At 47.1% G+C, this 13,383-nt stretch overlaps 1 protein-coding gene across 1 annotated transcript; it reads left to right on the top strand.

The window, feature by feature from the left end:
* The first annotated feature begins 10,964 nt into the window (after positions 1-10,964).
* On the top strand, positions 10,965-13,156 carry LOC120980933. Its single transcript, XM_040410321.1, has 3 exons — positions 10,965-11,369; positions 11,514-12,249; positions 12,291-13,156. Exons 1-3 carry the CDS (start codon positions 10,965-10,967, stop codon positions 13,154-13,156), a joined length of 2,007 nt encoding a protein of 668 aa, XP_040266255.1.
* The last annotated feature ends 227 nt before the right edge of the window (positions 13,157-13,383 follow it).

Below are 13,383 nucleotides of genomic sequence, written 5' to 3' on the forward strand. Positions count from 1 at the left end.
AGTGTGTTATAGAGCAGGAGGAGCTGAGCAGATTATCACAGCGTGTTATAGAGCAGGAGGAGATGAGCAGATTATATATAAAGAGAACCCGTCACCATGTAATCTGCAGGCAGCGTGTTATAGAGCAGGAGGAGCTGAGCAGATTATATATAAAGAAAACCTGTCACCGTGTAATCTGCAGGCAGTGTGTTATAGAGCAGGAGGAGCTGAGCAGATTATATATAAAGAGAACCTGTCACCGTGTAATCTGCAGGCAGCGTGTTATAGAGCAGGAGGAGCTGAGCAGATTATATATAAAGAGAACCTGTCACCATGTAATCTGCAGGCAGCGTGTTATAGATCAGGAGGAGCTGAGCAGATTATATATAAAGAGAACCTGTCACCATGTAGTCTGCAGGCAGCGTGTTATAGAGCAGGAGGAGCTGAGCAGATTATAAATAAAGAGAACCTGTCACCATGTAATCTGCAGGCAGTGTGTTATAGAGCAGGAGGAGCTGAGCAGATTATATATAAAGAGAACCTGTCACCATGTAATCTGCAGGCAGCGTGTTATAGAGCAGGAGGAGATGAGCAGATTATATATAAAGAGAACCCGTCACCATGTAATCTGCAGGCAGCGTGTTATAGAGCAGGAGGAGCTGAGCAGATTATATATAAAGAAAACCTGTCACCGTGTAATCTGCAGGCAGTGTGTTATAGAGCAGGAGGAGCAGAGCAGATTATATATAAAGAGAACCCGTCACCATGTAATCTGCAGGCAGCGTGTTATAGAGCAGGAGGAGTTTAGCAGATTATATATAAAGAGAACCTGTCGCCATGTAATCTGCAGGCAGCGTGTTATAGAGCAGGAGGAGCTGAGCAGATTATATATAAAGAGAACCTGTCACCATGTAATCTGCAGGCAGCGTGTTATAGAGCAGGAGGAGATGAGCAGATTATATATAAAGAGAACCCGTCACCATGTAATCTGCAGGCAGCGTGTTATAGAGCAGGAGGAGCTGAGCAGATTATATATAAAGAAAACCTGTCACCGTGTAATCTGCAGGCAGTGTGTTATAGAGCAGGAGGAGCAGAGCAGATTATATATAAAGAGAACCCGTCACCATGTAATCTGCAGGCAGCGTGTTATAGAGCAGGAGGAGCTGAGCAGATTATATATAAAGAGAACCTGTCACCATGTAATCTGCAGGCAGCGTGTTATAGAGCAGGAGGAGCTGAGCAGATTATATATAAAGAGAACCTGTCACCATGTAATCTGCAGGCAGCGTGTTAAAGAGCAGGAGGAGCTGAGCAGATCATATATAAAGAAAAACTGTCACCGTGTAATCTGCAGGCAGTGTGTTATAGAGCAGGAGGAGCAGAGCAGATTATATATAAAGAGAACCCGTCACCATGTAATCTGCAGGCAGCGTGTTATAGAGCAGGAGGAGCTGAGCAGATTATATATAAAGAGAACCTGTCACCATGTAATCTGCAGGCAGCGTGTTATAGAGCAGGAGGAGCTGAGCAGATTATATATAAAGAGAACCTGTCACCATGTAATCTGCAGGCAGTGTGTTATAGAGCAGGAGGAGCTGAGCAGATCATATATAAAGAAAACCTGTCACCATGTAATCTGCAGGCAGCGTGTTATAGAGCAGGGGGAGCTGAGCAGATTATATATACAGAGAACCTGTCACCATGTAATCTGTAGGCAGCGTGTTATAGAGCAGGAGGAGCTGAGCAGATTATATATAAAGAGAACCCGTCACCATGTAATCTGCAGGCAGCGTGTTATAGAGCAGGAGGAGCTGAGCAGATTATATATAAAGAGAACCTGTCACTATGTAATCTGCAGGCAGCGTGTTATAGAGCAGGAGGAGCTGAGCAGATTATATATAAAGAGATCCTGTCACCATGTAATCTGCAGGCAGCGTGTTATAGAGCAGAATGAGCTGAGCAGATTATATATAAAGAGAACCTGTCACCGTGTAATTTGCAGACTGCTTGTTATAGAGCAGGAGGAGCTGAGCAGATTATATATAAAGAGAACCTGTCACCATGTAATCTGCAGGCAGCGTGTTATAGAGCAGGAGGAGCTGAGCAGTTTATATATAGAGAACCTGTCACCATGTAATCTGCAGGCAGCGTGTTATAGAGCAGGAGGAGCTGAGCAGATTATATATAAAGAGAACCTGTCACCATGTACTCTGCAGGCAGCGTGTTATAGAGCAGGAGGAGCTGAGCAGATTATATATAAAGAGAACCTGTCACCATGTAATCTGCAGGCAGCGTGTTATAGAGCAGGAGGAGCTGAGTAGATTGTATATAAAGAGAACCTGTCACCATGTAATCTGCAGGCAGCGTGTTATAGAGCAGGAGGAGCTGAGCAGATTATATATAAAGAGAACCTGTCACCATGTAATCTGCAGGCAGCGTGTTATAGAGTAGGAGGAGCTGAGCAGATTATATATAAAGAGAACTCGTCACCGTGTAATCTGCAGGCAGCGTGTTATAGAGCAGGAGGAGCTGAGCAGATTATATATAAAGAGAACCTGTCACCGTGTAATCTGCAGGCAGTGTGTTATAGAGCAGGAGGAGCTGAGCAGATTGTATATAAAGAGAACCTGTCACCATGTAATTTGCAGGCAGCATGTTATAAAGGAGGAGGAGCTGAGCAGATTATATATAAAGAGAATCGGTCACCGTCTAATCTGCACGCAGTGTGTAATAGAGCAGGAGGAGCTGAGCAGATTATATATTAAGAGAACCTGTCACCATGTAATCTGCAGGCAGCATGTTATAGAGCAGGACGAGCTGAGCAGATTATATATAAAGAGAACCTGTCACCATGTAATCTGCAGGCAGTGTGTTATAGAGCAGGAGGAGCTGAGCAGATTATATATAAAGAGAACCTGTCACCATGTAATCTGTAGGCAGCGTGTTATAGAGCAGGAGGAGCTGAGCAGATTATATATAAAGAGAACCCGTCACCATGTAATCTGCAGGCAGCGTGTTATAGAGCAGGAGGAGCTGAGGAGATTATATATAAAGAGAACCTGTCACCATGTAATCTGCAGGCAGCGTGTTATAGAGCAGGAGGAGCTGAGCAGATTATATATATAGAGAACCTGTCACCATGTAATCTGCAGGCAGCGTGTTATAGAGCAGGAGGAGCTGAGCAGATTATATATAAAGAGATCCTGTCACCATGTAATCTGCAGGCAGTGTGTTATAGAGAATGAGGAGCTGAGCAGGTTGTATATAAAGAGAACCCGTCACCATGTAATCTGCAGGCAGCGTGTTATAGAGCAGGAGGAGCTGAGCAGATTATATATAAAGAGAACCTGTCACCATGTAATCTGCAGGCAGCGTGTTATAGAGCAGGAGGAGCTGAGCAGATTATATATAAAGAGAACCTGTCACCGTGTAATCTGCAGACTGCTTGTTATAGAGCAGGAGGAGCTGAGCAGATTATATATAAAGAGAACCTGTCACCATGTAATCTGCAGGCAGCGTGTTATAGAGCAGGAGGAGCTGAGCAGTTTATATATAGAGAACCTGTCACCATGTAATCTGCAGGCAGCATGTTATAGAGCAGGAGGAGATGAGCAGATTATATATAAAGAGAACCTGTCACCATGTACTCTGCAGGCAGCGTGTTATAGAGCAGGAGGAGCTGAGCAGATTATATATAAAGAGAACCTGTCACCATGTAATCTGCAGGCAGCGTGTTATAGAGCAGGAGGAGCTGAGTAGATTGCATATAAAGAGAACCTGTCACCATTGAATCTGCAGGCAGCGTGTTATAGAGCAGGAGGAGCTGAGCAGATTATATATAAAGAGAACCTGTCACCGTGTAATCTGCAGACTGCTTGTTATAGAGCAGGAGGAGCTGAGCAGATTATATATAAAGAGAACTCGTCACCATGTAATCTGCAGGCAGCGTGTTATAGAGCAGGAGGAGCTGAGCAGATTATATATAAAGAGAACCTGTCACCGTGTAATCTGCAGGCAGTGTGTTATAGAGCAGGAGGAGCTGAGCAGATTGTATATAAAGAGAACCTGTCACATTGTAATTTGCAGGCAGCATGTTATAAAGGAGGAGGAGCTGAGCAGATTATATATAAAGAGAATCGGTCACCGTCTAATCTGCACGCAGTGTGTAATAGAGCAGGAGGAGCTGAGCAGATTATATATTAAGAGAACCTGTCACCATGTAATCTGCAGGCAGCGTGTTATAGAGCAGGACGAGCTGAGCAGATTATATATAAAGAGAACCTGTCACCATGTAATCTGCAGGCAGTGTGTTATAGAGCAGGAGGAGCTGAGCAGATTATATATAAAGAGAACCTGTCACCATCTAATCTGCAGGCATCGTGTTATAGAGCAGGAGGAGCAGAGCAGATTATATATAAAGAGAACCCGTCACCATGTACTCTGCAGGCAGCGTGTTATAGAGCGGGAGGAGCTGAGCAGATTATATATAAAGAGAACCTGTCACCATGTAATCTGCAGGCAGCGTGTTATAGAGCAGGAGGAGATGAGCAGATTATATATAAAGAGAACCTGTCACCATGTAATCTGCAGGCAGCGTGTTATAGAGCAGGAGGAGCTGAGCAGATTATATATAAAGAGAACTCGTCACCATGTAATCTGCAGGCAGCGTGTTATAGAGCAGGAGGAGCTGAGCAGATTATATATAAAGAGAACCTGTCACCATGTAATCTGCAGGCAGCGTGTTATAGAGCAGGAGGAGCTGAGCAGATTATACAGTGTATAAAGTAGTGATATATGTATAGTAGTGATATACACTGTTTAGTAATGATATATACTGTATAGTGGTGGCCTCTGCTATAATGTAGTGATATATACTATATAGTGATGATATATACTGTATAGTGGTATCATATACTGTATAATAGTGCTATATACCATATAGTGGTAATATATATTGTATGGTTGTGACATATACCGTATAGTAGTGATATATACTTTATAGTGGGGAAGTATACCATACAGTAGTTATATATACCGTATAGTAGTGATATATACCATATAGTGGTGATATTAGCCATATAGTGATGACATATACTGTATAGTAGTGATATATACCATATAGTGGTGATATATACCGTATAGCGGTGATATATACCATATAGTCGGGAAATATACTGTATAGTAGTTATATATACCGTATAGTGGTTATATATACTGTATAGTTGTGACATATACTGTATAGTAGTGATATATACTGTACAGTGGTGACATATACCGTATAGTAGTGATATACCTTATAATGGTAATATATACTGTATAGTTGTGACATATACCTTGTAGTATTGATACATACCGTATAGCGGTGATATATACCATATAGTCGGGAAATATACTGTATAGTAGTTATATATACCGTGTAGTGGTTATATATACTGTATAGTTGTGACATATACCATATAGTAGTGATATATACCGTATAGTTGTGACATATACCGTATAGTAGTGATATATACCCTACAGTGGTTATATATACTGTATAGTTGTGACATATACCGTATAGTAGTGATATATACCGTATAGTTGTGACATATACTGTGTAGTAGTGATATATGTAGTATTGATATATACCGTATAGTGGCGATATGCACTGCATAGTGGGGACCTATACCATATAGTGGTGATATATACCATATAGAGGTGATATATACCGTATAGTCAGGACATATACCGTGTAGTAGTGATATATACCGTATAGTGGGGATATGTATTGTATAGTGGGGACCTATACCACATAGTAGCAATATATACTGTATAGTAGTGATATATACCGTATAGTAGTAAAATATACCGTATAGTAGTGATATATACCGTATAGAGGTGATATACCACACACCGTACAGTAGTCACTGATCACTTTTCTTGGATGATTTTCTCTGTATATAAGAACACTGGGATCGGTGAGGAGCCGCACGGGATAATCCAATAAAATATCCTCCATCCAAAAATGTCATATCACCCTAAACTGCTGAGGCCGTGAGGGCGCCCCCTGAGAGCACCACCTTGGGCACCTGCCCAGCTTCCAGCACACCTGCCCCTCTTGTGGTGCCACAGACGGGCGCAGGACTGGCAGTATATACAGACAGCGGGGGCTTTCTCAGCCCTGTGTGTAATGGCGGCCACCGCTCTCCGCCTTCCCCGTCATACGTATGGGAGCAGACGCGTTGCCCTGGAAAGAGCCGAACTCAGACTTTCCAGCTGTATGATGGTGTTGACTCAGAGCGCCCGCAGAGCTGCGCTGCGCTGGCCACCCACTCCTGCCACTGTTGTGGTTTCGTCGATCCATGGGATGAAGCAGAGTGGAGTCAGCTTTTTGCTCGCTGCCAAGACACATCCAGATGATTTCAATTTGTCAGGATTCTGAATAAATGGTCAACACGACTTTGGCGCACGATGCATGTAAGCAGCTCAATTACTCCGTCTAATTTGAGAACATAAGTAACCGGTTTAGTGCAGGAATCAGTGTTAACTGTCTGCGCGGCGGCCGCTCTCCAGACGCTTGTCAGGCCGCCGGCTGCTCGGCGCAATGTGGAAACGCTTAGCCTGCGGCTCGCACACATTAAACTCATTAGCGACGGCAGCAGACTCTTCTTACAATTGACTGAGCTACTGTGCAAGAAACAAAGGCGTTCACCGCGTAACCAGGGGAGGGGGAGAAAACAAAACTAGCACTTATTTGGTTAGACCACCCTAACCCCCCTCCCCCACAGACGTCTGTTATGGTTGGACGCAGTCCCAAAAACTGAGTTAATCATTTGAATACTATGCCCAGCATAATGACGGTGCAGGATTATGTCATCGCTGGATCGGCGTCTGCAAAAACCAATTCACTGGAGATTTGATGTGTTTGATTATAAACACCTCCGAGAAGATATTAATAATTGTAGAAGCGAGCGGCACAAAACACCCCATAAAAGAGTCCTGCCCCCGCGCCACAGGCAAACCAGAGATATTTGGTGTATTATATATAGATCTCTGCAAGATGAGGAATCTAATTACTAAAACCCTTCAAATTAGCGTAAATTCATGCATGTACATGCATACCATTACTTATCCTGTACTGATCCTGAGTTACATCCTGTATTATACTCCAGAGCTGCACTCACTATTCTGCTGGTGCAGTCACTGTGTACATACATTACTTATCTTGTACTGATCCTGAGTTACATCCTGTATTATACTCCAGAGCTGCGCTCACTATTCTGCTGGTGCAGTCACTGTGTACATACATTACTTATCTTGTACTGATCCTGAGTTACATCCTGTATTATACTCCAGAGCTGCACTCACTATTCTGCTGGTGCAGTCACTGTGTACATACATTACTTATCCTGTGCTGATCCTGAGTTACATCCTGTATTATACTCCAGAGCTGCACTCACTATTCTGCTGGTGCGGTCACTGTGTACATACATTACGTATTCTGTACTGATCCTGAGTTACATCCTATATTATACTGCAGAGCTGCACTCACTATTCTGCTGGTGCAGTCACTGTGTACATACATTACGTATTCTGTACTGATCCTGAGTTACATCCTGTATTATAATCGAGAGCAGCACTCACTATTCTGCTGGTGCAGTCACTGTGTACATACATTACTTATCCTGTACTGATCCTGAGTTACATCCTGTATTATACTCCGGAGCTGCACTCACTATTGTGCTGGTGGAGTCACTGTGTACATACATTACTTATCCTGTACTGATCCTGAGTTACATCCTGTATTATACTCCACAGCTGCACTCACTATTCTGCTGGTGCAGTCACTGTGTACATACATTACTTATCCTGTACTGATCCTGAGTTACATCCTGTATTATACTCCAGAGCAGCACTCACTATTCTGCTGGTGCAGTCACTGTGTACATACATTACGTATCCTGTACTGATCCTGAGTTACATTGTGTATTATATTCCAGAGCTGCACTCACTATTCTGCTGGTGCAGTCACTGTGTACATACATTACATTACTTATCCTGTACTGATCCTGAGTTACATCCTGTATTATACGCCAGAGCTGCACTCACTATTCTGCTGGTGCAGTCACTGTGTACATACATTACATTACTTATCCTGTACTGATCCTCAGATACATCCTGTAATATACTCCAGAGCTGCACTCACTGTTCTGCTGGTGCAGTCACTGTGTACATACATTACATTACTTATCCTGTACTGATCCTGAGTTACATCCTGTAATATACTCCAGAGCTGCACTCACTGTTCTGCTGGTGCAGTCACTGTGTACATACATTACATTACTTATCCTGTACTGATCCTGAGTTACATCCTGTATTATACTCCAGAGGTGCACTCACTATTCTGCTGGTGCAGTCACTGTGTACATACATACATTACTTATCCTGTACTGATTCTGAGTTACATCCTGTATTATACTCCAGAGCTGCACTCACTATTCTGCTGGTGCAGTCAGTGTGTACATACATTACTTATCCTGTACTGATCCTGAGTTACATCCTGTATTATACTCCAGAGCTGCACTCACTATTCTGCTGGAGCAGTCACTGTGTACATACATTACTTGTCCTGTACTGATCCTGAGTTACATCCTGTATTATACTCCAGAGCTGCACTCACTATTCTGCTGCTGCAGTCACTGTGTACATACATTACTTGTCCTGTACTGATCCTGAGTTTTACAGCAAGACACGGAGGCTCATATTGCTATCTCCTTCTTTACTGTCCACCAATAGCAGCAAAGGAAAAAAAAAAAAAGACCTTCCTCTTTCTTTGCTGCTGCCACCAGTTAAGTGCGCCTAGAGATTTCTATTAACTTGCTGTAGTGATTTTGTGTATTTTATGGTCTTATTGCGCTGCTCCCTACTAGGGTGACTAACCTTTGCTTGCAGCGCTTCGTTGTGGGTTTCGGCCCATTTGTTTCTCCGTTTATTTTATTTTATTCTGGGTTTGTTCTTTCCCTGTGCGTTTCCCCCTTCCCTTGCTGCGCTTCTGCGGACTCCCGTTGCGGCGTTCCCCCCTTACCTCGCTGCTGCTGCCGTACATTGTGGCGTCTTCCCCTTGCATTGCCTGCTCTCGGTCCCCCCTCGCTTGGCTTGGTGTTCGGAGGCGGGGCCTTCTTTTTCCTGTTGCTGCGGCGCCATTCCTGTAGGCGCTTCCCTTGCTCGGCCGGCCGCGGGATCTCGGCGGCCATCTTTGTTTTCGCTTCCCCCACGAGATTTCGGCGGCCATTTTAAATATGTATGTGCCGCGATTCTCGCGGGATTTCGGACGGCTTCCTTTCTTTTGCGCTTCCGGCTCCTGCACACTGCTCCGGTCTCCGGCTCCTGCACACTGCTCCGGTCTGCTGACCGCGTTTCCCCTTGCATCGCTGCTTAGCTGCGCTTATTAGTGTCAGGTTTGATAGTAGCAAGTTCCCCTTTGCTCTCTGTATTGGCCTGCCATTTAATCTGTGGTACTATGTCTCACTCTGCCCAGACTCCCACCAGTAATGTCCCCTCCTCCTCTCCTGAGGGTCAGAGAGCCACTGAGGAGGATGCACAGGCGCTGGCACTTCAGCGCTCTGTATCAGATGCCATCATGGCGGCCATGGGTTCCATGTCCACTATATTATCTCAGAGCATTACTCAGGCGCTATCTGCTCATCCTACCAGAGTAGCTCTGCAAAATACCCAGACCACACCGCAGCCTACCTATACTGAACCTCCTGTTTCACAGGAGAACCTGACTGGTGCGCATCCTGCCACCCAAGATCACGTGCATGGTTCACGTAAGAGGGCCTCATCACGCCAGGCAGAACGGGCGTGAACATGGAAGTGTGCTAGGGCACAATCCCCAAATCAGTCTGACTCGGACAGAGCATCGGACGAGGAGGTTTTTGCGGATGTGGACTATGTATCAGAGGAGGATGTATCTCTACCTATTCAGGGCCCCTCAGTCTCCGCTCCTGTGGCCTCCTCTGCCAAGGACGTAGCGTCCTCCTCCGCCACTAACTGGTCTGACACATTGTTAGACTCAGCGGGTGAACCTAAGCTGTTAGATATCTTTGGCCCATTGGCCAAGATCTTTGAGCTAGCTGAAGCGGCTAGGACTGAGGGTTCCCCTATTGACCCTGACGAGTTGCGGGGTTGGACCCAAAGGGCGATCTGCATCGTCGGGAATGCCAACACCTTCTTGGCAATCGAAAGGCGCAAAGCCATTTTATTCATAATTGACCCCAAATTGTCTAACTTGGCGCTCACGGAGGCTGGTAAGGACGCCCAGGGTCTCCTATTCGGTGATTCCTTTATAAAGGATATGGCGCGATTTGTAGGTACTTTCACTGCGCTAGACAAAGCCCAGTCATCTATGCGCAGGGTATTTCAGGGATGGGTCTCTAATCGGGCCGGCAGTAGCAGGGGCCGCCTGTCCGGCCGTTCAAGTTTTCAGGCCCGTGGCGCAGGAAGAGGTTCCTTTGGTCAGCGACCTCCATTCCAGGAACAGCGCGACCCCTCTCCCTTTTTCTCGACCAGAGGAGGCCAGTGGTGATCTCGCTCCTTCAGAGGCAACCCCAACTCTCGCAGACCTTTCGGTAAGTCTTCCCCAGATTGGGGATTCTATGGCCCCTTGTGTAGGGGGCAGACTCCAACTTTTTTCCCATGCTTGGGGTCTCATCACATCAGATCCATGGGTACTGACCACGGTCAGGGGCTTCCACATAGAACTCACGGGGTCCCCGTGCCTGGTTTCCCCCCCCCCCCCGCCCATACCGCTATCGCACCCAGATTGCGCACTAGTAGACGCGGAGCTATTTTCTCTCCTCCAAAAACAGGCGATAGAGTGGGCCCCTCCTTCAGAGTGGGGTGTCATCAGCAATATATTCCTCGTTCAGAAAAAAGGGGGTCAGATGAGACCGGTCATCAACCTTAGCGCTCTGAATACGGTGGTGCGCTACTGTCATTTCAAGATGGAGGGGATTCACCTCCTTCGGGACCTGTTGACTCCTGGGGACTGGATGGTGAAGCTGGATCTAAAGGATGCTTACCTGGTCCCGTTGGCTGCTCATTCCAGGGATCTTCTCCGATTCTTGTGGAGAGGAGAGACCTGGAGGTTCACCTGTCTCCCATTCGGATTGTCTTCGGCTCCTTGGTGCTTCACCAAGCTGCTACGTCCAGTCGTGTCATGGTTGAGGAGTCGGGGCGTGCGCCTCATAGTTTACCTAGACGACATCCTCCTGATGCACGAGTCCAGTGCGAGGCTGCTAGAGCATCTGCGGTGGACGGCGGACCTGCTGACGGACCTCGGTTTCCTCCTCAACATGGAGAAGTCATGCCTCATCCCATCGCAACGGATGGAATTCCTGGGCTTCATGGTGGATTCGATCTCAGAGTCCCTCAGTCTTCCGATGACGAAGTTGCGTGCGATCCGCAAGGAGTTGAAAGATGCTCTTCTCACTCCTCACCTTTCGTTGCGTCACCTGGCCCGTATCATCGGACTGTAAGCATCCTTGATTCAGGCCGTGTTTCCGGCCCGGTTGCACTACCGTGCTCTCCAGCGACTGAAGATCGCGCATCTTCGGACCGGTGCCTCCTTTGCGGACGTGGTGGTCCTGGACTCGGAGGCCCGAGAGGAATTGCGCTGGTGGATCGCCAATTTGGAAAAGTGGAATGGCAGGGTGATCGTCGGATTCCAACCGGAATTAACCATCGAGTCGGATGCGAGCCTCCAGGGATGGGGCGCTCATTGCAACGGAGTTTCCACGGGAGGATCTTGGTCGGCGGCGGAGTCTCGCCTCCATATCAACGCCTTGGAGCTTCTGGCCGGCTCCTTTGCAGTCAAGAGCTTCTCCAACGGGATTGCCAATGCGTGCAACCGGTTGGGCGGTATCCACTCGGCAACCTTAGAGCGGTTGGCCAAGGAGTTTTGGTCGTTTTGCCTCTCCAGGGACATCATGGTGCAGGCAGAATACTTGCCGGGACTGAGCAACGTTTGCGCGGACGGCAGCGATTGGCAGTTGGATCCGGAGGTGTTCTCTGCGATTTCGGACCTATGGGGCCCGATGACCATCGATCTCTTTGCTTCTCGGCTCAACAGGCAACTTACCCGATTTTTCAGTTGGCGTCCGGATCCGGAAGCAGTGGCGGTGGACGCGTTCCTCCAGGACTGGTCGGCGTCCCGCCTTTATGTTTTTCCCCCGTTCGCGATGATCCCACGGACTCTCCTTCAGGTTCGTCGCCATCGGGCGGATTTGGTGTTAGTGGTCCCGTTCTGGGGGTCTCAGGTCTGGTATCCTTCGTTGTTGGGGATCCTAGTCGAGGTACCTCTTCTTCTCCCGCCTCGCACGGACCTCCTTCGCAACCCTCAGGGCCTTCACCACCCACTTCTCCTCGACGGTTCCCTGCGGCTGTTGGCGTGCCGGATCTCCGGACACCTAGAGCTGTCGATGGCATTTCGGAGGCGACTCGACAGTTACTGGACAATGCATGGGCTCCCGGCACCAGAAAGTCCTATCGGGCAGCCTGGAGAAATTGGACTAGCTGGTGCTTGGAATGGGACTTGGATCCCGTTTCGGCGCCTGTAGCTCACCTTTTGCAGTTTCTCACCTCACTTTTTGAGGCGGGCAAGGCATACCGGACCATCAACCTCTTCAGGTCAGCTATTTCCTCTACCCATCTGGGTTATGAGGGCGTCCCTGCGGGTCAACATCCTTCGGTTTCTCGCCTGTTGAGGGGTTCTCGGTTGGCGCGTCCTCCTCAACCTCGTTTTTCGACTACCTGGGACGTTTCTCTGGTCCTTTCCTTTTTATCCTCTTGGCCGGATAACTCAGCTCTTTCGTTGAGACAATTGTTCGCTAAATTATTGGCTTTATTTTGTCTTATTTCTTGCAAAAGGGTGTCGGATGTTCGGGCCCTCGATTTTGACGCTCGTTCTTTCACCCCTGAGGGTGTCACTTTCAACATTTCACGTCGCACCAAAACTAACATCAGATCTGTCTCCTATCCCAGTTTTCCTTCTGCTCCGGTTTTGTGCCCTGTGGCCTGCTTGAGGGAATACGAGTCCAGGACTAGGGCCCATCGGTCTCCTGATATGTCTCAACTGTTTCTTTCCATCGCCATCCTTTTAGACCGGTTTCTAGTCCGACATTGGCACGCTGGCTGAAGTGGGTCATGTCACTAGCTGGGATAGACACTTCCGTCTTCACGGCGCATTCCGCCAGGAGTCCCTCTGCCACTTCTTTGGCGGTTTCAGGGGCCAGATTGGAAGACGTTATGTGTTTGGCTGACTGGTCTAATGTCACCACGTTTAGGGAGTTTTATTTTCGTCCTCAGTCTCATTTGTTTTCTTCTATTATTGAGCGGCTTTGAACTTGCAATATGAGCCTCCGT

Source organism: Bufo bufo, chromosome 10, assembly GCF_905171765.1.
Source record: "Bufo bufo chromosome 10, aBufBuf1.1, whole genome shotgun sequence".
NCBI classification, from domain to species: Eukaryota; Metazoa; Chordata; class Amphibia; order Anura; family Bufonidae; genus Bufo; species Bufo bufo.

Bases quoted from the DNA above. Each gene is read 5' to 3' on its own strand.
- LOC120980933 (XM_040410321.1), top strand. From the start codon at position 10,965: ATGGAGGGGATTCACCTCCTTCGGGACCTGTTGACTCCTGGGGACTGG. The intron at 11,370-11,513 runs GTGGATTCGATC...TCCTTGATTCAG, and splicing joins TGGAATTCCTGGGCTTCATG to GCCGTGTTTCCGGCCCGGTT. The intron at 12,250-12,290 runs TGTTAGTGGTCC...GTCTGGTATCCT, and splicing joins TCGCCATCGGGCGGATTTGG to TCGTTGTTGGGGATCCTAGT.